This window comes from Haemaphysalis longicornis, unplaced genomic scaffold, assembly GCF_048455015.1.
Source record: "Haemaphysalis longicornis isolate Haplotype H1 unplaced genomic scaffold, Haemaphysalis longicornis Haplotype H1 scaffold_12, whole genome shotgun sequence".
In the NCBI taxonomy this organism is placed as follows: Eukaryota; Metazoa; Arthropoda; class Arachnida; order Ixodida; family Ixodidae; genus Haemaphysalis; species Haemaphysalis longicornis.
This window is the reverse complement of record NW_027526225.1, coordinates 39,133,073-39,158,660: the sequence shown is the minus strand read 5'-3', so window position 1 is coordinate 39,158,660 and position 25,588 is coordinate 39,133,073. Positions and strand designations below refer to the sequence as shown.

Below are 25,588 nucleotides of genomic sequence, written 5' to 3'. Positions count from 1 at the left end.
CGGGGTTTATAGAGCCCCTAATTTAAAATAAGCTCTTTGGACTGAGGCAAATGATTATGAGGTTAGAGTAAAGAATGAATGTTCAATCAAAGCTACCCTCACGGATGGGATTTGTTATGATGTGTGATATGAGACGCCTCTTAAAATTTTAATGTACAAGGTAATCAAAGAGACGTTTTTTTGGAATAAAGGGTTGATCACCTAAAACAATGATGGATGAAGTGGAATCATGTGAGGGCACAGTACCCGGAAATACTTCTTTCGCGCACTATGGAAGTGCGGCCATTGATTGATTGATTGATTGATTGTGGGGTTTAACGCGCCGACGCAACGCACGCGATGAGGCGCCCCGTAGTGGAGGGCTCCGGATTAATTTTGACCACCTAGGGATCTTTAACTTGCGCCGAAATATCGTACACACGGGCGTTTTTGCTTTTCGCCTCCATCAGAAAAGCGGCCGCCGCGGCCGGGAATCGAACCCGCGACCTCGTGCTCAGCAGCGCAACGCCTTAGCCACTGAGCCACCGCGCCGGGTGCGGCCATTGAACTATAGCGTGCATTACTGACAGACGATGTCCACAACTGTTGCATTGTGGCGGTGGGCTCATGGGAATGAGTGGCATATGTATGGCCTATACGTATTCTGCGCACGTACACTTCTGTTGTTCTGTGATGTTGTTCTGGGTAGTATCTGCCAATTTGAGGTTTTATAATGTGGAGTTTGCTTTCTGGCTGTGTGTCCCAGTCTTCCTGCCAGTGTTTTCGTTGTGCCTTACGAATGAGGGGTTTTATGTCAAGATAGGACGGCTGAGGAACATCGATTTCTCAGCGGAGGGCTGCTGCAGCAGCGCTTTGGTCAGCGAGTTCATTGCCAGGAACTCCGCAGTGTCCTGGCACCCAGCACACTACTATTGTCTGTTTTAAAGCATCCGCTGACATGATTTCTTTAATGACCTTGTTCAATATCGCATTTCTACTTTTTTTGCCTGAGCGTAACGCTGTTGCAACGCTTAAGCAGTCTGAATATAATAGATTGTTGTGTTTTTTCTGCGCGTTGTGTGTTCCACGGTTATTAAAATTGCATGTACCCCTGCCGTAAATATACTTGTGTTCCTTTCTGCTTAGCGTTCTTGTGCTGGAAAAGTGGGGACCATGTGCGGCACATGCAACTGCAGTGGCAGACTTTGGGGCATTCGTATAAAAAGCAGTGTATGGGTACTTGTAAGTGAAGGAAGTGTTTCAGAATGAGTTCCTTGGTGCGTGTCTTCTGTCAATTTCCTTGAAAGACATATTGCAGATGACAGGGTGCAGATTCCGAGGTGCAATAAGCTCGGTGATGTTTGCTTTGTAGGTGTCGGTCAGGGTAACACCAAGCTCCTCTGCCTCTGCTCTCACTCGGAGAGAAAAAGGCATAGGGAGTGACGGACGGCTGAAAAACTACCTTTAAAGATGATTTGTTTTGAATATTAGCATTGTACGGATCATTCCTCATCGACGTCGCTCTCACGCAGTACAAAAGCGCCAAGTATGTGCGTTGGTGCTCTAAGCACCGCTGGTCGGTTTCAACATACAGGCTTTCTAGAGGGCTTGTCCGGAAAGCCCCAGACGCAAAGCGCACCCCTTAATTCAACACTGGGTCGAGCATTTTTAAAGCTGTTTTCGAAGCAGAACCACACACACTGCCGTAGTCGATGCGCGATCACACTAAGCTATTGAAAAGACGGAGCAAGCACGTCTTATCTGCACCATATGATTGGTTGGACAGTGTCCTAAGAACGTTCATAGTTTTAGTGCATTTAATTTTGAGTTGTTTAATGTGGGGGGATAAATGTGAACCTTTCGTCCAGCACAACACCCACAAACTTTTGACGGGAATCTTTGACGGGAAATTTGACTGGAATATTTGGCGGGAATCCATTCAGACTTCAGGGTCAGGCCGGACTCCACGCTGCCGAGAAAACAGTACACATGTGCTCTTTTCAGGATTAATCTTAAAACCATTTTCATCGGCCCACTTTTCAAGTTTATTAGCACCAAGTTGTAACTGCCGTTCGCAGATTGAGGGATTAGAAAACTTACACCTGATTTGAATATAATCAACCTAGACTGAGCAGATAACTGAAAGTGGCAGTGCCTTTTGGAGTGAGTTCATTTGACAATGCAATGAAGAGTGTACAGCTCAGTACTCCACCCGGCGGGACCTAGTTTTCTTGAATTTGTATTCTAGAAAGTGATGCTCCGATCCTTACGCGAAACGTTCACTCAGTCAGATAGTTTTCTATGGTGTTGAGCACGTTTCCAGATACACCGTAAGCTTTGAGGTCACGCAGGATGTCATAGCGCCGTGCAGTATCGTACGCCTTCTCCAAGTCGAAGAAAATAGACATACAGTGCTGCCTGTGGACAAAAGCATCGAACGTATTATTCCAAGGTCACACGCTGTTTGGTTGTAGATCTTACCGAAGGGAAACCTGCCTGGCAGCTATCTAGAGTACCGTGGTATTCTAAAAAGTACATGAACTATCTATTGACAATCTTCGCGAACAGTTTATCTAAACAACTGGTAAATGCAGTGGGGTGATAGCTAGAAGGAGAAGAGGCATCTTTCCCTTGTTTTAGCAATTTTACCACAATTAGCGCTTTCCAAGCCCGTGGAAGATGACCTGCACTCCACATCTTGTTAAACAAAAAAAGGAGTGTTTCGAGGGTGTCTGCGTGGAGGTGTTGAATCATTGTGTATGTGATTTGGTCTGTACCTGATTTCGATGCCATGCAAGTCGCCAGGCAACCTTAAGCTTGCGGATGGAAAATGCAGAGTTGGAAGAGCCTTGTGACACTTTTTTTGATGTCCCTGATAGATTTGTGCTCGGCAGATGTTTTGTACCTCATAAATCTGTCTGTGTAATGTGAAGAGCTTGATGTAAGTTTCATGTGTTTAACCAGTGTGTTTGTCTGGTCTTATTTGTTACCAGTGACGCTAACAAGGGGTAAAGTTGTTTTGTGCCCTTTGAACTTTCTTATTCCGTTCCACACCTTGCTTGTGTCAGTGTAAGAGTTAATCGAACCCACAAAAGCTCTCCAGCTGTTGGTTTTGGCTTCTCGGTGAATACGCCTTCCAACTGCCTTGGCACGCTTGAAAGCAATAATATTCTGTGCCGTTGGGTACTTTCAAAGGTTACCCCAAGCCTTATTTTGTGCTTTTCGTGCGTTTCAACACTCCTCGTTCCACCAGGGCCTTCTGGGATTTTGAGGAGTACTGGAGGTTTGAGGGATTGAACTCTTGGCAGCATCTGTAATGTTGGCGGAAACAATACTGTAAGCTTCATCGATCCGTAAGTGTTTTATGAATGTGTAGGAAAGCTGTGACCTTTGTTTAAAAGCCACACAGTCTGCGCGGTTTTCTATAAACCTTTTATGGTATATGGAACTCTCAGAGTGTATCTAGGCACTTCAGAGTGACAGGAGTGTGGTCACTCCCATAAGGGTGTGAGTCCACATTCCACTTGAGCGAAGTGAAGAGAGTGGATGAACCAATTGCCAAATCGATGTGTGAGTAGGTGGGTGTTGTGCTGTAGTATTTTGGTTTCTTTTGATTAAATATACACACACCAGATAACAGTAAGAATCTTTCAATTAAACGGCCCCTGCTATCTTTGCGTCCAGATCCCCAGAGTTTGCCGTAGGCATTAAAGTCACCCACCAGTGGAAATGGGTCCGGCAGCTGATTAATTAGGGATTCAAATGCTGAACTACAAAGGAGAAAGTCAGGGGGAATATACATTGAAACTATCGTTATTAACCTGTTGGTGATTATTACACGTACAGCAACCACCTTGAGGGTTGTGGTCAAAGGAACAAATTGACAGGGAATAGAATGTTGTATAACTATCGCTACACCCCCCGAGGAGTGAGAACACTCGTTCCTATCTTTCCTAAACACAGAATAGCGCAACAGAAATGTGTTTCGATTGTAAGTGTGTTTCCTGAAGACATAACTTTGTTGATTGGTTTTTATGAGCAATTCCGTATAGGTCACAAAGCCTTTAAGTTTTTTTATTAAACCCCTGCAGTTTTATTGTGCAATGCATTGTAGTACCATCAATGTTTAAAGTGCTGCGTGAACGTGTGTGTTCCCGACGGGTGGTGTTACCTATGTTACCAAGCCTTCGTTAGGGCCAGTTCTACGTGGAGCTCGTTTTTTCCCGTGGCCGATGTTGCCACGCTGCTTGTTTGGCTGAAGAGCTGACCGAGCTGGCGTGGGTGTTATGTCCAACTCTTCATCCGACGGCGAAGGAGTAAATGCAAGATCTCCCTCCTTTTGCCGTGGACCCCGGAGGGCCAATCGTGTTTTCCATGCGGGCCGATGGCGGCTGCAGCGGCGTTGTGTGTGTGGATGTGGATGCAAGGCTCCCCACTTCGCTGCCTACTGTGCCCATGGGCGACAGCGCAGCAGGAGCGGAAGGCAAGCCGTCTCTACCTACGGTGTTTGTTGCCACCTCAGCCGTAGTAGAATCCACAGGCTTTGCTACAACCCTTTGGGCAGCCGAGGCCAGCCCAGTGGGAGGCACGGCTGGGACCAGGTCAGCGTTGCTGCAATGGGTCGTCACCAAAACCTTAAGCCGCCCCCCCTCCCGGGTGAGCAGCGTCAGCGTAACTTCCTTAGGGAAGCATCGAATGTCTCTTCCGAGCTTCTGGGTAAGACAGGTTGTGGGTACCTTTGAGATTGAAGATTTCTTTCTCACTTTTGAATTTTTTGCAAGAACATGAGTTCACGGGGTGGGATGCTTCACAGTTAACCCAGTGAAATTGTGTTGCGCTACACTCATGTGTCTGGTGGTCGTGCTTCGAGCATTTTGCACATGCGTTTTGCCCTCGACAGTTGTTGCTACCGTGCCCGTACCTTTGACATTTGAAGCAACGTCGCGGGTATGGGATAAACGCCCTTATCTGACAGTGGAGAAACCTTGCTTTGAAAGATTCGGGGAGCGTAAAGTAAAGTAAAGATGATATGTTTGGCTTTGATCTCATTTCCATCGCCTCTCATTGAGATGCGTCTAACCTCAGTCGCTCCTGCTCACGCAAGCCCTCAACGATATCTGCCTCAGTTTCATTTATGAGTCCAGTTTCCGAGAGGACGCCTTGGCAGCTCTTGAGGGTTCGGTGAGGTGTTGCAATTATCTGTAAGTCACCTATGCGAGTTTGGTTTGAAAGTTTAGCAGGTTTTTGCTTAGTCCTTACCTCAATTGGCCTGTCACCAGATGCAAGCTTCTTTGCATCATACTTTTTTCCAAGTATATCTTCAATGAACTTGGCGATCCGGAACACAGATTTTGAAGTTGTTGGGGTGGCTTTGTCAACAGTCTGCATGACAAGGAAGCGAGAAGAAGTTGTCAGGGTTGTCGAAAACAAGGTTGGGAAGAAATTTGAAGATTGCTTTGGTGCGGGCCCCTGTCGGGGCAAGATAATTTGAAAGAACGGGTTTAGATAATACCATGCGCCATAGTATACAGCAGCGGAAGGGAGTACTTTCATCTTTCACTTTACCCTGATGGTCAAAGAGGTCCCGGAGCTCCCTGGCTGGTAAACCAACAGGGAGCCCCTCTGCAGGAGCTTTGTGGTTTGTGCCCTTCACCTGACAACTCTTAGCCACGGCAGATTACAGCGTGAGTAAGGGGGCTCGGGGTCCGCGGTGTCGCCAATACCGTCACCAAGATTACTCACGGTTTTCCATGCGGGGTATACGGGAAGGGATCTTGGGGGCATGCCTAAATAAAGTGGACGATTTTGGCCGGGTGCGACAAAAAAAAAGGAAGTTTGGTGAGTGATACTGAGCGGGATAGATGTGGTGGAGTATTGCCTGGCAAATTAGGATATTTGTTTGCAGGAGATAGGGATGACCTGTGGGATGGTGCGCTGGCCAGCCCGGACCTAGAAATCCAAACGCTCCTGGTCACTAGGACTTCCACCGCCACCCCAAGACATAAACGGGCAGCCACCACCCACCACTAAAACCAACTCTATAAATCTCTCTCTCTCTCTCTCTCTGCCTGCAAGACACACCCTCACCGTCAGTATATAAATTGCGGCATTCCAGTTATCACCAACATCTTCTGCCCCCCCCCCCTTATTGCGCCATAGCATATGCCCAATGCAGCTTATGAAAAGTGAATGGGTAGGGTCATTATGTAAGTCAACTGCGTGGGTGCGCTTGTGTGTCTGAGCATTCATCATATTAAATTGTTACGACCACATTACAAGGATGACTATCATTTATTATACCTCAATCATCTCTACAACTCAAAGGGGCCATGAAGACAATACAGCGTTGTTTTGGTTGGAAAGAGTAACATTTTGTCAGTTACAAAGCTCCATTCATGCTATGAAAGACGTTTTTAACCGGAAAAAAACGCAAAAGATGTAATAAAAATTTCAAATTTCCCTCTCCAGTAGCGTAATGTGGGCATGCATGAGGTACTTTGGGGCAGCAATAGAAACACTGTCTTCTTTATTACGTGGCAAAAAAATAGGAGAGGTTGACGCCTTATAGGAGCGCAGGCTACTTCTCGTGTAAGGTAAGTACTGGTCTTATAAGACATTTCAATAGACTCAAACCCACTGCCCAGTTTGGTGAAGGTGAGCTCTCCCGAGGAGGTCTTGCAAAGTTCATGGAGTCAAGTAGAACGCACTCAATACACTGGAAACACAAATTTGTCCTCGGTGTCGCTTATCGGAAGTCAGTGATTAGGCTAGACACTTTATGTGGGTCAGGGGAAATTCACCCAAAACGACAGATCACAAATCCCACAGATAACAAACAAATCACACACTAGAGAAGTGACGATATACAGTACAGAATGGATGAAGGGAAACTCCACAACGACATATGCAATAAAAAGTAATGGGGCTAGTCATGCTTGTAGACTCTAAAGGGCATTATTACTGAAGGTAGAGTTACATTTCAAACTAATAAATTCCTAATAAAGACCAAATAAAGCAGTCCCTAGAAAGAGTTTAAGCGCATAAAACGAAAGCCGTCACTGACTCGGTGTTGGCCATGGTCCGAGAACTTAGGAGAGGTGAAATGGCCTATTGTCTAGAGACATGAGCACACTTTTAAAGTGCCTCCTCGCATTGTCATGTCGGGGACATTCTAAAATTCATGATGAATCATTTCAGCACGATGACCACATGAACATCTTGCACTCTGAACTTTGTTGCTTTTGTGGAGAAAATTCTTCGTGTAAGCCGTGCCAATACGCAGGTGGTGTATAAGTGTCTCTAAGCCTCTGGATGTAGGTAATGGAATTTGAAATCGCAATAAGAGATCAAGCTCGAAGAGCAGGCTGCTTTGAGACCGTCCGTCAAACCATGTAGTATGGCAAAGTCTGTCAGAAAATTTCGTTAGAATATGTCGCAAGTCTGAAATGTAGAGGGGCAGTATTTACCCGATTCTAACGCGCCCCCGATTCTAACGCGCACCCGATTTTCCTGGTAAAAAAAAACGAAAAAACTTGCACCTCCGATTGTAACGCGCACGGGACTTTTCGACGCTGACAAATCAATGCGAGAGAAACGGGCGATTTATTTCCCGAAGTAATCTCACTCCTCGTCGCTCTTCGCTGACCACAACATCTCGGCCTCGGTGCCTTCAAGCGCGTTCGCGATGCCACACTTCTGAACGAACGTTCAACCATGGTCGATGGGATCATGGCCCACGCCTCGCACGCCCATCCCAAGAGTTCCTCCGGAGGTACACGCTTCAGCCGACCGCTCGTTTTGAACGCGTGGGAGCCGCTGCTGCCATTGCTGTTACCAAGCGCGCAAGTGAAACGAATTGACGATTTGTGTGAGCGCCGATAAAAAAAACCTAGGCGCCTAGGCTTGCTGCTATAGAATACTTGCTGCGTGCGAAAAATCATTGCTAAAAGCTTTCGCGCCTTCTTGAGATTGCGATGGCGATGGGTGGGACGAAATTGCCGCTGTTTCGGCAGTTCCGGTTTTGTATCCGATTCTAACGCGCATGCAATTTTTCGGCCTATTTTTCCAGAAAAAAAGTGCGTGTTAGAATCGGGTAAATACGGTATGTCTCTGGTTGCAAATTCATGCGCTTGGCGAGCTGCCACATCTGTCACTCTAGCCGGAAATATTACAGTGGCCAGGAATATATTGAAACACAATATGGGGCATCTCAGAGGCTGTATTGGATGCTTTCAAAGTTTCATATACTAATGAATCAGTGAAGGCATTGCTAGTGTGTTTTATAGATACTAGTGTTGCCGGAGAGTCAGAAAGAATCAACCAATTTTGAGGAACTCCCACACTGCAGATAAACCGCAGGGCCAACAGAACAGCGTAAAGTTCTGCCGTAGTTGAGGAAGTGTAATGAGATGGTCTAACAACATTGTTATCAGTCTGTTATCTGTACCTTGGTATTCAAGTGCGACAACCCAACGTAAATAGAGGCCCCACTACAACCGCCAAGACAAGCTTCTGATTGGTTCTGGGGTTTGACGCCCAGAAGCTGCATCTGGTATATCAGGCACGCCGTAGTGGAGGGTTCCGGAGTAATTTTGATCACCGATCGATAAACCAACCAATGAATTGTTTAGCGCGCCGACGCTTCACAGGCGATGAGACGCGCCGTAGCGGAGGGCTCCGGATTAGTTTTGACAAGCTGGAGATTTTAACGTGCGCCGAAATATCGAACACAACCGTTTTCTCTTGTCACCTCCATCGCGGCCGGGCTTGGGTTCAGCAGTACAACTGTTTAGCCACGGAGCCACCGCGGCTGGTCAGACATGTTTATTGTGGGTATTCTAGGGCGGTGGCCGCCATGCGACAAACACGTTTCGCTAACGTCACGAGAAATCGCGGGGAATTCGCTCGGTAGTGGTCGCTAGTTAAATCGTTTTGCTCAAGATTTTTTTTTTGCTGTGCGCTCTAGATCTGTTGTCACATTCCTAGTGACAAAGCAGTGTTTTTAACATTCCAAACTTAAATTTTGTCTTCATGGCCGATTTAAAGTAACCATGAAGAAAAAATAGCAGTTGCGTTGATTCAGAAATTGTTTTGTCCCGATAGCAAAGACGCCAATTTTATCCCAAAGTTCCAAGAACGAACGGACATGTTAACTAAAACACGGGAAGCAGTGCAACGCCCCAGCCATTTTCGGGAAACTTTTCTATGACGTCAAAGAATCTTTTTTTTTTTTTGGCGGCCGCCAAACGATGCCACTGCTAATAAATATGACTGGGCGATTGTAGGAGGGCCTCCAGTTCCGTTTGTTCGTATCACTTGAATGGTAATGTGCAAGTAATACGCTGATCAACTTGTTTGTATGGCTGCCCATTAGACGTCGATCGTGCCAATATTACGTCACTGCGGCACGAAATATGAAAGCTTACGGATATTTCCTCCGTTTTTCCTGTTAAAACAATGCCATTCGTGGCTGGAATGGCCCGGGTGAGTTTTCAAAGGCTAGTTCTTTCATACTCAAGAAAGTTGCATTAAGTTTTCGCGGCGCCTTTAATAAGAAAGCGACCAAATCGTTTCTTACGTCGCTGTTCTGTCCGGTTGAGGGAGACGGCAGGTCCAAACCTTTTATTGCTGTAGCAATATCACCCAGCTGATGAGCAGCGTTAACGTCTCCTAATATGAGAATTGGGGAATCACCAGTAACTTGAAGCGCGGCTTTGATGGTGTCTTCAATTCCCGACTGCTTTTTGGTTGGCCGGAAGTATATGTTAAAGAGGCCCTGAGGTGGATTCCAAAGTGGTTTTGCTTGTGTCAGAAATCTACTCTAGTTCTTGTAGAGGCAAGTCCAAAAATAGTAAGCGTATTCGCTTACGCTAACAAAAGTTATTACCCCAACGAGACAGAACTATTTGTTGGCTCGGCGGCTTGCGATGACGTAGATATCCGACCTCGTCCGCGGCACAGCACCCATTTCATGGCTGGCCGCCGGAATTCGCTTTTATGTCCGCCATTTTAGACGGCAGCGGTTCCACCCATGTTTGTTTATAGCGTCGTCGTTACCATGGTTACTTCAGCAAGTGGGTCCCACATGAGACGATGACGCTGGGGTTTGCTTTTTTTTTTTTAGCTAGCTTCACAGCGCTTACGGACTTTGAGCGGGAGAGACCGACTCCAGGAGTCGACTTTGCATCCGCTTCCCAGCTAGATTTCCAGTCCTTACGGAGTTAGAGCACATGCATTGCGGGAGCCGGCTTTGCATGCGCGAAAGTTATCGTGAACGGTAACTTAGTTTTACCGTCGCTACAAGGCAGTTTTAGCATATAGTTACTGTGTTTGCGTTACCACTTACCGTGCTACCGAAAGCAAGAGTTTCCGTTCACCGCTGAAAACGGTAGGACACGTTTTAGCCCACCGTTTGCGGTTTGCGTATTCCGGTCGCCGTGGTGCAGGTCACGACATCTGATGAATTAGTGGCATCAAATCACTCAAACTTTTGTTGCTCATATCTATTTGCTTTGGGTTAAAGTAGCTTGAATATTTCACTTTTCTGGTGAAGCATTCACACTAACTGCAGTTGTTTTGAGAATAGTGTCGCCATCACCTGTACAGCTTTAAAAAGAAAACATGTTGGTGGCGCCATCTACTGAGTAGAGTTAGAATCAAGGTAAAATAGAATTTGCCCCCGCGCTAAATATTTAGGCTAGAAGTCAGTAAAGTATGTCGTAGTAATTAATCAATAACCTACACTACCTTGCCCAGCACAATTTTGGAGGCATAAAAGCACCCTGTGAGCTCAGAAACTTTTCTGAGCTATTTGAGGCGGACAAAGCTTAGCACGAGTAGGGGGCCATTTTGCTCACCCATCTGAGAAAAATGGTCATTTGTAGCTTTCCTGAGCGTTATTTAACAATAAACACGTAATAAAAAGCACCAAGTAAGATTACTTTCATCGGCTGTACCAAGCATAAAGCGCCGAGCGCACTGCATTTGCTGTAGTCAATATGCGACGGTACACTTACTCTGCTCAGGAAGCTCGCTGGCGGCGGTAAAGCTTGTGCCGGTAAGTTACCGTTCGCGGTAACTCTCGCTCATGCGCAGTCGACTTCCGCAAACGCGGTAAACGCTAACGTAAACACGGTAGCGCTATGCCAAGGCCGGGTTCAGGCTGTTGCCGCAGCTGTCGTAATGACTTTAAACAATGACGTCATTTCACGTCTCAGCCAACCGAACTGCGTGACACACCGTTTTTTTACGTCCATAGATCCCGATATGGCTTTTGCGTCGGTAGTCTGAACATAGCGTAAAACTCTACCTTAGTAAAAGGGTGAACTGAAGGGCTTGTTGGTACATCATATCGTTTGAAAACAGCGCGGAAGACGGGACGGAGCAAGTAATAGACGACACAAGCGCATCTATCTTAGTGAAGCAGGAAACTACGTTCCTTCTAAATTCCCGGTCCCGGTTTGCTTGACGATTCCAACGAGGGTACAAAAGTTCGGAACAGCAAAATTGTGATGAGAGGACCGTGAAGTCTACTCTCGCGTCTTGATTAGATTACAGTGAATGCACTGCCCTGGGCGCTTTACTCAAGTAAGCAGCGTCTCGTGCCCCGCGCGGGGTACGAGACAGGTCAAGTATTCTAGTAATCGTATTTGATGTTTATTACGTTACCCATGCGAAATCGTGCTTGGGGTACGACAAATGACTATTTTTCAGCTGGGCGAGCAAAATCTCCTCCCCTACTCTTAGCCTCCCACGCTTCAAATGGTTCAGATGCGTTTATGAACACCCAAAGTTCTTTTACGCTTTTAAAATCGTGTTTGGAAAGAATAGGTGTCCATATATTTGGCCGAAGCGTGAAATACGTTACTCGATGCAAACTTTTCATAGATGGCGGCATCAACATCATGTTTTCTTTTTTTTTTCAAAGCTCTACGGCAGACTTCTACCAGTTTGTTAAAATAAAATTATTCCATTGTCAGAGTTTAATCTAAAACGTCTAAGATTTAAGCGATTTCACGCGCAAGCGAATAGGTCTGCGCGAAAAACATCTGTGTCATTTGCTTTGAGACGACTTCGTCAAATGTCGCTACTTGCCGGAATGCAGAAACCGCTGAGGGCAGTATTTTCGTTTCCAGCGACAAACGACCAATCTTGTTTCCGTTAACAGGGTAAGCGATAAAGTGCGCTAAGAACACTAGGCAGCCCGGTCCACTCCGAAGGTCGAGCGCACCAAACCACATTTTCCTGCGATCATGACTTGATTGGAAGCAATGAAAGAAAACTCTTTGGCAGGAGTTGTCGGGGCCGGCCCAGAGACAATCAGTCGCAGCAGCATTTAGGAGGTTTGGGCTTGAACTGATTTATTCAGCCAGCGTGAGCGCACGCGAGTGTGTGCCTCGTGATCGCGAGCAGTGGCCGGCGTCGTCCAAGCGCTACGCGAGGAGCTCCCGCCTTTGTCATCTCGGCTACAACCGCATAACAAACAACGTCGAGGCTGCGCTCAAAACACAGATGGTGCAAGGAATCCTTTCGGGTACAGCATCCAAGAAAACAAATGCAACTGATGAAACTCTCACACCAAAACGGAGCAGTGAGCGATCACGCTGCGGGCGTCGTTGCTCCTGCGCTCACTGTATCCTTCCGCCGAGAACAGATCGGGGTCGCCAATTCAAGTCGAAGTTTCGCCCGTCCACGGGCGAACCAGCCGTCGTCTACTCGGACTTCCAGCGGAGTGCGGCCTTTTACCTGATCGCACAACCAGGATGACAGGACGGGACGCTGGCGCTGTGAGCACGACTCCAACGGGCAGCCCTTTTCAGTACCTGGTTCAGCAGCAGCGGCAACCAAAAGTCTCTTACGGAGAGCCTTATGAAGACGCGGAAGATTGGATTGACCACTTCGAGCGCGTGGCAACGTTTAACGTCTGGGACAACAGATTCAAGCTGCGAAATGTGTACTTTTCACTGGAAGAGAACGCCCGAACCTGGTATGAAAATAATGAATCCACGATGTCGTCTTGGGAGGAGTTTTGCCAACGGTTACTAGCGACCTACCCAAACAGTGACCGCAAGGAGAAGGCTGAGGCTGCCCTTCAAACCCGAAACCAGCGTCCGAACGAGAGCGTCGCCATGTACGCCGAACACATGGCTCATCTTTTTAATCGCGCTGACCCCTCAATGACCGACGACACGAAGGTTCGACACCTCATGCGCGGCGTCAAGCAAGACATCTTTGCCGGGCTGATGCGGAGTCCCCCGACAACGGCTTCCGAGTTCGTCCGCGAGGCTACCACGATTGAAAAGGCGCTCCACCAAAGGGCGCGGCACTACAGTCGCAACGAACCAGCCCTGCCCAACGTATCCGGGATGGACAGCCCCGGTCTCCGGGAGCTCGTGAGACAGATTGTTCGCGAAGAGCTTCATAGGCTACAGCAGGGACAGGTTCCACCGGCTCCGCTGTCCATAGCAGAACTAGTTAGGGAGGAGGTAAGGCAGGCTGTTCGGGTACCAGAACAAGTTGACGTGTTCCGGCAGGATGAACCCCGCTCCTCATATTCAGCAGTCTTGCGTCAGCCCGTCTATGGCGCTCCGCCTGTCGTTGCCTCTGTCGCACCGCAACGTACCCTGGAGCTGACGCCGCGTACACCCTAATCGAAGGAAACAGGTCGCCGGAAGAGTGACCTGTGGTGCACCCCTGACAACACGCCTCTCTGCTTCCACAGCGGGGAAGCAGGGCATATCTACCGGACCTGCCCCTATCGCCGCGTTGGTCTGCGTGGATTTCCGCCGAATGCACCACGGCCGCAAAACGGACAGAGACCCCCCGAAATCGTGGACTACATCGCCGGACGCCGTAACGTTTATTCGCCGCAACGCCCTCAGTCTAGGTCCCCGTCCCCGATGCGACGCAAATCCTCCAGCCCTCGATTTTCCTCGGACCCTGGCAGTCGGCCCTCTGGTAGCCCAGAAGGCCGGGGAAACTGAGGCCAGCGACTTCCGGAGGTGAGGCCGCTGATGTCACAAACTGCCAAGATCCTCCACTGCAACAACTGCTACGACGAGACGACGAGCAGCCAGTACCTGAACCTTGTGTAACCCGACCGATTGCCTACGAAGTGCTGGTAGATATCGACGGCTGTACGACGACTGCATTGGCCGATACCGGTGCTGATCGTTCAGTCATCAGTGAAACTCTGGCTTCTACGCTAAAGAAAGTCATCACACCCTGGACTGGCCTGCAAGTTTGCACTGCTGCAAACAATCTGATAACCCCAGTGGGTAGGTGTACTGCGCGCATAAAAATTCACGGTTTCACCTACGTTAACGACTTTATTGTGCTTCCTGATTGCTCGAGGGACTTAATTCTGGGCATGGACTTTCTGCAGACAAATGGGGCAGTTATCGACCTGCAAAAATCGGAAATTAGCTTCTCGACCAAGGGAGCTATAGCAAGCAACATCGAAGACAAGCGCGACGGAGCACTACGCATTGTTGACGACGACGTTACACTGCCTGCTCGTTCTAGCTTCTTTGTAATGGTCAAAAATGACAAATTCTCGGATTGTGAAGGCATCGCTGAAGGCAACATTCAGTTATTGTTGGATAGGGGTGTTTATTTAGCTAGAGGATTTGTCAACTTGCACAACGGATGCACTCAAGTTTTGGTCACCAATTTTTCCAACGAACGTCGACATCTTGCGAAAGGCACTACAATCGCATTCATTGAGGAAGTCGCTGACGTTACGCACGTGGGCGTGCTCAGGACGCTGTCTCTTGATTTGCTCACAGGTGACACCGACATACCAGTTGAAATAAACAACGACCTCCCGACCGCTCAGAAAGAAGCCCTAAAACGGCTAGTGCACGACTTCGCCGACTGTTTCGCCACGTCTTCCAAAGTGCGCCGTACTCCCTTCGCGAAGCATCGCATCGTGACTGATGAATCGACTAGACCTATGCGTCAACAACCCTACCACGTGTCGCCTAAAGAAAGGGAGGCCATCAAAACGCAGGTCAAAGAGATGCTCGCCGACGACGTTATCCAACCATCCAAGAGTCCGTGGACCTCCCCAGTTGTACTCGTAAAGAAAAAGGACAACACGCTTCGCTTTTGCGTAGACTATCGCAAGCTGAACAGTAAACTAAACGCGATGTTTATCCACTTCCCCGAATAGATGATATGTTGGCCCGTTCGCGTAACGCTAAATTCTTCTCGTCTCTGGACTTAAAATCTGGTTATTGGCAAATAGAAGTTGATGAAAGGGATCGGGAGAAAACAGCATTCGTTACACCCGATGGCCTATACGAATTTAAAGTCCTCCCATTTGGCCTCTGTTCTGCCCCTGCAACGTTCCAGCGTATGATGGATACCGTACTCGCTGGATTGAAATGACAGACTTGCCTTGTTTACTTGGACGATGTAGTCGTGTTTTCTAGTTCTTTCGAAGAGCATCTAACATGACTGCGAAGCGTTTTGGAAGCAATCCGCTTACTATTAAGCCTCAAAAATGCCACCTTGGGTTCCAGGAGCTGAAATTTCTTGGACACATGATTAGTGCTCAAGGCGTCCGCCCAGATCCGGAAAAAACAACGGCCGTGAGCTCTTTTCCAGTACCAACCGACAAAAAAGCTGTCCGACGCTTCCTAGGTCTCTGTGCCTATTACAGACGCTTTATCGAAGGATTCTCTGGAATTGCGGAGCCACTCACGCGCCTCACAAGAGAAGACGTACCCTTCGTTTGGACGGAAGCGCAGAAAGTGGCATTTGATGAACTGCGTAGCCGCCTGCAAACGGCCCCAATCTTGGCACACTTCGGTGAAGATAGCGACACAGAAATCAGAACTGACGCCAGTAACGTCGGCATCGGAGCTATCTTGGTTCAGTGGCAGCAGGGTGCCGAGAAAGTTATAGCCTACGCCAGTCGCACACTGTCTAAAGCTGAACGCAACTATTCGGTGACAGAAAAGGAATGTCTTGCCGTGATATGGGCTATAACTAAATTTCGGCCATATTTGTATGGAAGGCCCTTCAAAGCCGTAAGCGATCACCATTCGTTGTGTTGGCTTGCCAACCTCAAGGACCCCTCCGGTAGACTTGCTCGATGGAGCCTACGGCTGCAGGAGTACGACGTAACGGTCGTGCATAAATCTGGAAAGAAGCACAGTGATGCCGATTGTTTGTCGCGGGCGCCAATTCTGAATGAAGCACATGAAACGGAAGAGGATTTCCCGTTCCTCGGGGTCGTCCATACTGCGGACATGGCCCTTTACCAGCAACGGGACGCAGACCTACGGCCACTGATTGAGCACCTTCGCGGCGAAAACAGTACGCCACCACGCTTCTTTCTTCGAGGTTTGACTTCGTATTCCCTGCGAAACAATGTACTGTACAAACGAAGCTACGGCAGCAAGGAGAAATTTCTTCTGGTAGTGCGGTCTGCTCTGAGAAGCGAAATTTTACGAGCCTGTCATGACGAGCCTTCCGCCGGGCACCTCGGCGTTAGTCGCACCTTCGCTCGGATTCATGAACGATATTACTGGCCCAACCTTCTCCGATTAGTACGACACTACGTGAGGACTTGCCGGGATTGCCAGCGCCGCAAGAAGCCTCCCGTCAGGCCACCGGGATTCCTTCATCCAGCGGATCCTCCCGACGCGCCGTTCCGGCAGGTTGGAATGGATCTCCTTGGGCCTTTTCCAACATCGGCGTCGGGAAACAAGTGGATCGTAGTAGCCACTGATTACTTGACGCGTTATGCCGAGACCAAGGCCCTTCCCAACGGCACCGCTTCTGAAGTCGCCAAATTCTCCGTTGAACACATTGTTCTACGCCACGGCGCGCCGACGATTGTAATAACAGACAGGGGCACCGCTTTTACTGCCACCTTCCTACAGGACGTCTTCAAGCTAACGCATAGCACTCACCGGAAATCCACTGCCTACCACCCTCAAACCAACGGCCTCACCGAACGCCTTAATAGAACCCTAACTGACATGCTATCCATGTACGTGGACCTGCAGCACAAAAACTGGGACGAAATTCTTCCCTACGCAACGTTTGCCTACAACACTGCTATGCAAGAAACAACGCGCTGTGCACCGTTTGAACTTGTTTACGGACGCTCTGTAACGACAACCTTACATGCAATGTTGCCTGTCGATTCAACCGACGTGACCAGCACTGATGCCGAGGCTTTTACCCAATGGGCGGAGGAAGCACGCCAGCTAGCCGGCGTTCGCATTCGACAACAAGAAATCGACGGCGAGAAATACAACAAGGGACGCCGTAACGTCGACTATCGACCAGGCGACCTTGTGTGGGTGTGGACGCCGATTCGCCGAAGAGGACTTTCGGAGCAGCTGCTTCGGCGATACTTTGGGCCTTACCGCGTTCTTCGCCGTCTGTCCGACGTTACCTACGAGGTCGTACCCGAGGACACAACAGCCCGTTGTTCACGACGGAGGTCCGATCCAGAAGCTGTCCATGTGGTGCGCATCAAGCCGTACTACACCCGCTCTTGCGAACCCGAAGCATGATGCTATGCGAGCTTACGTACCCTGACTCTCGCCCATCACTGAACACATCTACGTGCCTATTTTCGGTTTTGCTACCCTGGCATCGGGCCGATGCCAACTTGGAGGGGGGAGCAATGCCGCGACTTTATTATTGTGGGAGCCATCCCCGACCGGCTAACGGGGCTGTTTCTAGTAATGGGTATGTGCTGACTGGTGGACGGAGGAGAAAGAAGTTCAAGCTCGCTTGCTCTAGCTTGCTTGTGGATCGGCAGTGTTTTGCCGGCACAAGTTCGCCCTGTTAATAAACGCTTTTACTCTCCTTACTGGAGCTCATCGCTGCAATATATACATATATATATACATATATACATATACATATATACATATATATATACATCCCCGACCGGCTAACGGGGCTGTTTCTAGTAATGGATATGTGCTGACTGGTGGACGGAGGAGAAAGAAGTCAAGCTCGCTTGCTCTAGCTTGCTTGTGGATCGGCAGTGTTTTGCCGGCACAAGTTCGCCCAGTTAATAAACGCTTTTACTCTCCTTACTGGAGCTCATCGCTGCAATATATACATATTATATATATATATATACATATTATATATACACATATATATATATATACACATATATATATATATACACATATATATATATATATATATATATATATATATATATATATATATATATATATATATATATATATATATATATATATATATATATATATATATATACATATATATAGAAAGAAATGCCGGCAGTCTACAACGCCAAAGAAGGCATAGGGGAATGGTTAGACGATTTTTTACTGTTAGTGACGTTAAATTATTTTATTTTATTATTAATTACGTGATAAAGAAAGAAAGAAAAACGCGCGCCCAGAGTGGGGACCGAACCCACGCCTTTCGATTAGATCTCGAATGCCTTACCAATTCGGCTATCTGGGCGACTGTGTTCTCCTTCGCTTTCTGGGGTATTTATATTTACCACAACTGTATCTGACGCTTGAGGGTGGTAGCCAGCGCCACTCAGACTACACGGGGAGAAGGGGACCTTCTTTTTAACCCCCGGGGCGTGACGCGAACGTCTACAGCCTGTCATAAGTGTGTAACTGGCGGGAAACCCTCTTATGCTACCTTTGCATCAAGGCTGCCAGAACCGAGGAACTCGCTAAGCTTTCGCAAGATAATAGGGTTTGGAAAATGAGGGGCTCGTTAGGAAAATACAGAAAGAAATGCCGGCAGTCTACAACGCCAAAGAAGGCATAGGGGAATGGTTAGACGATTTTTTACTGTTAGTGACGTTAAATTATTTTATTTTATTATTAATTACGTGAGAAAGAAAGAAAGAAAAACACGCGCCCAGAGTGGGGACCGAACCCACGCCTTTCGATTAGATCTCGAATGCCTTACCAATTCGGCTATCTGGGCGACTGTGTTCTCCTTCGCTTTCTGGGGTATTTATATTTACCACAACTGTATCTGACGCTTGAGGGTGGTAGCCAGCGCCACTCAGACTACACGGGGAGAAGGGCACCTTCTTTTTAACCCCCGGGGCGTGACGCGAACGTCTACAGCCTGTCATAAGTGTGTAACTAGCGGGAAACCCTCTTATGCTACCTTTGCATCAAGGCTGCCAGAACCGAGGAACTCGCTAAGCTTTCGCAAGATAATAGGGTTTGGAAAATGAGGGGCTCGTTAGGAAAATACAGAAAGAAATGCCGGCAGTCTACAACGCCAAAGAAGGCATAGGGGAATGGTTAGACGATTTTTTACTGTTAGTGACGTTAAATTATTTTATTTTATTATTAATTACGTGAGAAAGAAAGAAAGAAAAACACGCGCCCAGAGTGGGGACCGAACCCACGCCTTTCGATTAGATCTCGAATGCCTTACCAATTCGGCTATCTGGGCGACTGTGCTCTCCTTCGCTTTCTGGGGTATTTATATTTACCACAACTGTATCTGACGCTTGAGGGTGGTAGCCAGCGCCACTCAGACTACGAGGGGAGAAGGGCACCTTCTTTTTAACCCCCGGGGCGTGACGCGAACGTCTACAGCCTGTCATAAGTGTGTAACTGGCGGGAAACCCTCTTATGCTACCTTGTCATCAAGGCTGCCAGAACCGAGGCCCTCGCTAAGCTTTCGCAAGATAATAGGGTTTGGAAAATGAGGGGCTCGTTAGGAAAATACAGAAAGAAATGCCGGCAGTCTACAACGCCAAAGAAGGCATAGGGGAATGGTTAGACGATTTTTTACTGTTAGTGACGTTAAATTATTTTACTTTATTATTAATTACGTGAGAAAGAAAGAAAGAAAAACACGCGCCCAGAGTGGGGACCGAACCCACGCCTTTCGATTAGATCTCGAATGCCTTACCAATTCGGCAATCTGGGCGACTGTGTTCTCCTTCGCTTTCTGGGGTATTTATATTTACCACAACTGTATCTGACGCTTGAGGGTGGTAGCCAGCGCCACTCAGACTACACGGGGAGAAGGGGACCTTCTTTTTAACCCCCGGGGCGTGACGCGAACGTCTACAGCCTGTCATATACATACATATATATGACTTCACTTTCTTTCTTTCTTTCCAAATTCTTAATCTGTTTCAATGATCTACCACATCCTACCCGTTGCTTTCCGAGGTTTTCTCGACTGCCAACCCTTATTTCTGTGTTATTTTCAACGAGCCCCTCATTTCCTATTCTGATTCGCTACATGCATAGCGAGGGCCTCTGTTCTGGCAGTCTTGTTGCCAAAGGGAGCTTAAGAGGGTTCAAAGCTGGTCGACCACTCTGGACATGTCGTAGACACTCGAGTCACGACCCGGGGGTTAAAAAGAAGGTCCCCTTCACCCCGATTAGTCCGAATGGCGCTGGCTACCACCCCCAAGCACAGGAAACAAACATACCTAACATAAATACCCCAGAAAGTGAATGGGAAAATCGCCCCGCCGGTAGCGTAGTGGTTATCGCACCAGACCGGTATTCTGGAGGTCGTGGGTTCGGATCCCACCTGGCGGGCATTTTTTCTTCACTTTCTTTCTTTCTTTCCAAATTCTTAATCTGTTTCAATGATCTACCACATCCTCCCCGTTGCTTTCCGAGGTTTTCTCGACTGCCAACCCTTATTTCTGTGTTATTTTCAACGAGCCCCTCATTTCCTATTCTGATTCGCTACATGCATAGCGAGGGCCTCTGTTCTGCCAGTCTTGTTGCCAAAGGGAGCTTAAGAGGGTTCAAAGCTGGTCGACCACTCTGGACATGTCGTAGACACTCGAGTCACGACCCGGGGGTTAAAAAGAAGGTCCCCTTCACCCCGATTAGTCCGAATGGCGCTGGCTACCACCCCCAAGCACAGGAAACAAACATACCTAACATAAATACCCCAGAAAGTGAATGGGAAAATCGCCCCGCCGGTAGCGTAGTGGTTATCGCACCAGACCGGTATTCTGGAGGTCGTGGGTTCGGATCCCACCTGGCGGGCATTTTTTCTTCACTTTCTTTCTTTCTTTCCAAATTCTTAATCTGTTTCAATGATCTACCACATCCTCCCCGTTGCTTTCCGAGGTTTTCTCGACTGCCAACCCTTATTTCTGTGTTATTTTCAACGAGCCCCTCATTTCCTATTCTGATTCGCTACATGCATAGCGAGGGCCTCTGTTCTGGCAGTCTTGTTGCCAAAGGGAGCTTAAGAGGGTTCAAAGCTGGTCGACCACTCTGGACATGTCGTAGACACTCGAGTCACGACCCGGGGGTTAAAAAGAAGGTCCCCTTCACCCCGATTAGTCCGAATGGCGCTGGCTACCACCCCCAAGCACAGGAAACAAACATACCTAACATAAATACCCCAGAAAGTGAATGGGAAAATCGCCCCGCCGGTAGCGTAGTGGTTATCGCACCAGACCGGTATTCTGGAGGTCGTGGGTTCGGATCCCACCTGGCGGGCATTTTTTCTTCACTTTCTTTCTTTCTTTCCAAATTCTTAATCTGTTTCAATGATCTACCACATCCTCCCCGTTGCTTTCCGAGGTTTTCTCGACTGCCAACCCTTATTTCTGTGTTATTTTCAACGAGCCCCTCATTTCCTATTCTGATTCGCTACATGCATAGCGAGGGCCTCTGTTCTGGCAGTCTTGTTGCCAAAGGGAGCTTAAGAGGGTTCAAAGCTGGTCGACCACTCTGGACATGTCGTAGACACTCGAGTCACGACCCGGGGGTTAAAAAGAAGGTCCCCTTCACCCCGATTAGTCCGAATGGCGCTGGCTACCACCCCCAAGCACAGGAAACAAACATACCTAACATAAATACCCCAGAAAGTGAATGGGAAAATCGCCCCGCCGGTAGCGTAGTGGTTATCGCACCAGACCGGTATTCTGGAGGTCGTGGGTTCGGATCCCACCTGGCGGGCATTTTTTCTTCACTTTCTTTCTTTCTTTCCAAATTCTTAATCTGTTTCAATGATCTACCACATCCTCCCCGTTGCTTTCCGAGGTTTTCTCGACTGCCAACCCTTATTTCTGTGTTATTTTCAACGAGCCCCTCATTTCCTATTCTGATTCGCTACATGCATAGCGAGGGCCTCTGTTCTGGCAGTCTTGTTGCCAAAGGGAGCTTAAGAGGGTTCAAAGCTGGTCGACCACTCTGGACATGTCGTAGACACTCGAGTCACGACCCGGGGGTTAAAAAGAAGGTCCCCTTCACCCCGATTAGTCCGAATGGCGCTGGCTACCACCCCCAAGCACAGGAAACAAACATACCTAACATAAATACCCCAGAAAGTGAATGGGAAAATCGCCCCGCCGGTAGCGTAGTGGTTATCGCACCAGACCGGTATTCTGGAGGTCGTGGGTTCGGATCCCACCTGGCGGGCATTTTTTCTTCACTTTCTTTCTTTCTTTCCAAATTCTTAATCTGTTTCAATGATCTACCACATCCTCCCCGTTGCTTTCCGAGGTTTTCTCGACTGCCAACCCTTATTTCTGTGTTATTTTCAACGAGCCCCTCATTTCCTATTCTGATTCGCTACATGCATAGCGAGGGCCTCTGTTCTGCCAGTCTTGTTGCCAAAGGGAGCTTAAGAGGGTTCAAAGCTGGTCGACCACTCTGGACATGTCGTAGACACTCGAGTCACGACCCGGGGGTTAAAAAGAAGGTCCCCTTCACCCCGATTAGTCCGAATGGCGCTGGCTACCACCCCCAAGCACAGGAAACAAACATACCTAACATAAATACCCCAGAAAGTGAATGGGAAAATCGCCCCGCCGGTAGCGTAGTGGTTATCGCACCAGACCGGTATTCTGGAGGTCGTGGGTTCGGATCCCACCTGGCGGGCATTTTTTCTTCACTTTTTTTCTTTCTTTCCAAATTCTTAATCTGTTTCAATGATCTACCACATCCTCCCCGTTGCTTTCCGAGGTTTTCTCGACTGCCAACCCTTATTTCTGTGTTATTTTCAACGAGCCCCTCATTTCCTATTCTGATTCGCTACATGCATAGCGAGGGCCTCTGTTCTGGCAGTCTTGTTGCCAAAGGGAGCTTAAGAGGGTTCAAAGCTGGTCGACCACTCTGGACATGTCGTAGACACTCGAGTCACGACCCGGGGGTTAAAAAGAAGGTCCCCTTCACCCCGATTAGTCCGAATGGCGCTGGCTACCACCCCCAAGTACAGGAAACAAACATACCTAACATAAATACCCCAGAAAGTGAATGGGAAAATTGCCCCGCCGGTAGCGTAGTGGTTATCGCACCAGACCGGTATTCTGGAGGTCGTGGGTTCGGATCCCACCTGGCGGGCATTTTTTCTTCACTTTCTTTCTTTCTTTCCAAATTCTTAATCTGTTTCAATGATCTACCACATCCTCCCCGTTGCTTTCCGAGGTTTTCTCGACTGCCAACCCTTATTTCTGTGTTATTTTCAACGAGCCCCTCATTTCCTATTCTGATTCGCTACATGCATAGCGAGGGCCTCTGTTCTGGCAGTCTTGTTGCCAAAGGGAGCTTAAGAGGGTTCAAAGCTGGTCGACCACTCTGGACATGTCGTAGACACTCGAGTCACGACCCGGGGGTTAAAAAGAAGGTCCCCTTCACCCCGATTAGTCCGAATGGCGCTGGCTACCACCCCCAAGCACAGGAAACAAACATACCTAACATAAATACCCCAGAAAGTGAATGGGAAAATCGCCCCGCCGGTAGCGTAGTGGTTATCGCACCAGACCGGTATTCTGGAGGTCGTGGGTTCGGATCCCACCTGGCGGGCATTTTTTCTTCACTTTCTTTCTTTCTTTCCAAATTCTTAATCTGTTTCAATGATCTACCACATCCTCCCCGTTGCTTTCCGAGGTTTTCTCGACTGCCAACCCTTATTTCTGTGTTATTTTCAACGAGCCCCTCATTTCCTATTCTGATTCGCTACATGCATAGCGAGGGCCTCTGTTCTGGCAGTCTTGTTGCCAAAGGGAGCTTAAGAGGGTTCAAAGCTGGTCGACCACTCTGGACATGTCGTAGACACTCGAGTCACGACCCGGGGGTTAAAAAGAAGGTCCCCTTCACCCCGATTAGTCCGAATGGCGCTGGCTACCACCCCCAAGCACAGGAAACAAACATACCTAACATAAATACCCCAGAAAGTGAATGGGAAAATCGCCCCGCCGGTAGCGTAGTGGTTATCGCACCAGACCGGTATTCTGGAGGTCGTGGGTTCGGATCCCACCTGGCGGGCATTTTTTCTTCACTTTCTTTCTTTCTTTCCAAATTCTTAATCTGTTTCAATGATCTACCACATCCTCCCGTTGCTTTCCGAGGTTTTCTCGACTGCCAACCCTTATTTCTGTGTTATTTTCAACGAGCCCCTCATTTCCTATTCTGATTCGCTACATGCATAGCGAGGGCCTCTGTTCTGCCAGTCTTGTTGCCAAAGGGAGCTTAAGAGGGTTCAAAGCTGGTCGACCACTCTGGACATGTCGTAGACACTCGAGTCACGACCCGGGGGTTAAAAAGAAGGTCCCCTTCACCCCGATTAGTCCGAATGGCGCTGGCTACCACCCCCAAGCACAGGAAACAAACATACCTAACATAAATACCCCAGAAAGTGAATGGGAAAATCGCCCCACCGGTAGCGTAGTGGTTATCGCACCAGACCGGTATTCTGGAGGTCGTGGGTTCGGATCCCACCTGGCGGGCATTTTTTCTTCACTTTCTTTCTTTCTTTCCAAATTCTTAATCTGTTTCAATGATCTACCACATCCTCCCCGTTGCTTTCCGAGGTTTTCTCGACTGCCAACCCTTATTTCTGTGTTATTTTCAACGAGCCCCTCATTTCCTATTCTGATTCGCTACATGCATAGCGAGGGCCTCTGTTCTGCCAGTCTTGTTGCCAAAGGGAGCTTAAGAGGGTTCAAAGCTGGTCGACCACTCTGGACATGTCGTAGACACTCGAGTCACGACCCGGGGGTTAAAAAGAAGGTCCCCTTCACCCCGATTAGTCCGAATGGCGCTGGCTACCACCCCCAAGCACAGGAAACAAACATACCTAACATAAATACCCCAGAAAGTGAATGGGAAAATCGCCCCGCCGGTAGCGTAGTGGTTATCGCACCAGACCGGTATTCTGGAGGTCGTGGGTTCGGATCCCACCTGGCGGGCATTTTTTCTTCACTTTCTTTCTTTCTTTCCAAATTCTTAATCTGTTTCAATGATCTACCACATCCTCCCCGTTGCTTTCCGAGGTTTTCTCGACTGCCAACCCTTATTTCTGTGTTATTTTCAACGAGCCCCTCATTTCCTATTCTGATTCGCTACATGCATAGCGAGGGCCTCTGTTCTGGCAGTCTTGTTGCCAAAGGGAGCTTAAGAGGGTTCAAAGCTGGTCGACCACTCTGGACATGTCGTAGACACTCGAGTCACGACCCGGGGGTTAAAAAGAAGGTCCCCTTCACCCCGATTAGTCCGAATGGCGCTGGCTACCACCCCCAAGCACAGGAAACAAACATACCTAACATAAATACCCCAGAAAGTGAATGGGAAAATCGCCCCGCCGGTAGCGTAGTGGTTATCGCACCAGACCGGTATTCTGGAGGTCGTGG

General features: G+C 48.3%; 1 protein-coding gene across 2 annotated transcripts in view; it reads right to left on the bottom strand.

The window, feature by feature from the left end:
* Positions 1-25,588, bottom strand: part of LOC144162575 (uncharacterized) — a 72,977-nt gene that overhangs the window by 20,345 nt on the left and 27,044 nt on the right. The window contains exon 4 of one of the 2 annotated variants that reach the window (XM_077693164.1): positions 5,239-5,361. The exons of the other annotated variant lie outside the window; for it this stretch is intronic. Coding sequence (XP_077549290.1) covers positions 5,239-5,361 — 123 coding nt within the window. The remainder of the gene's footprint in view (positions 1-5,238; positions 5,362-25,588) is intronic. 2 annotated transcript variants of the gene reach the window in all.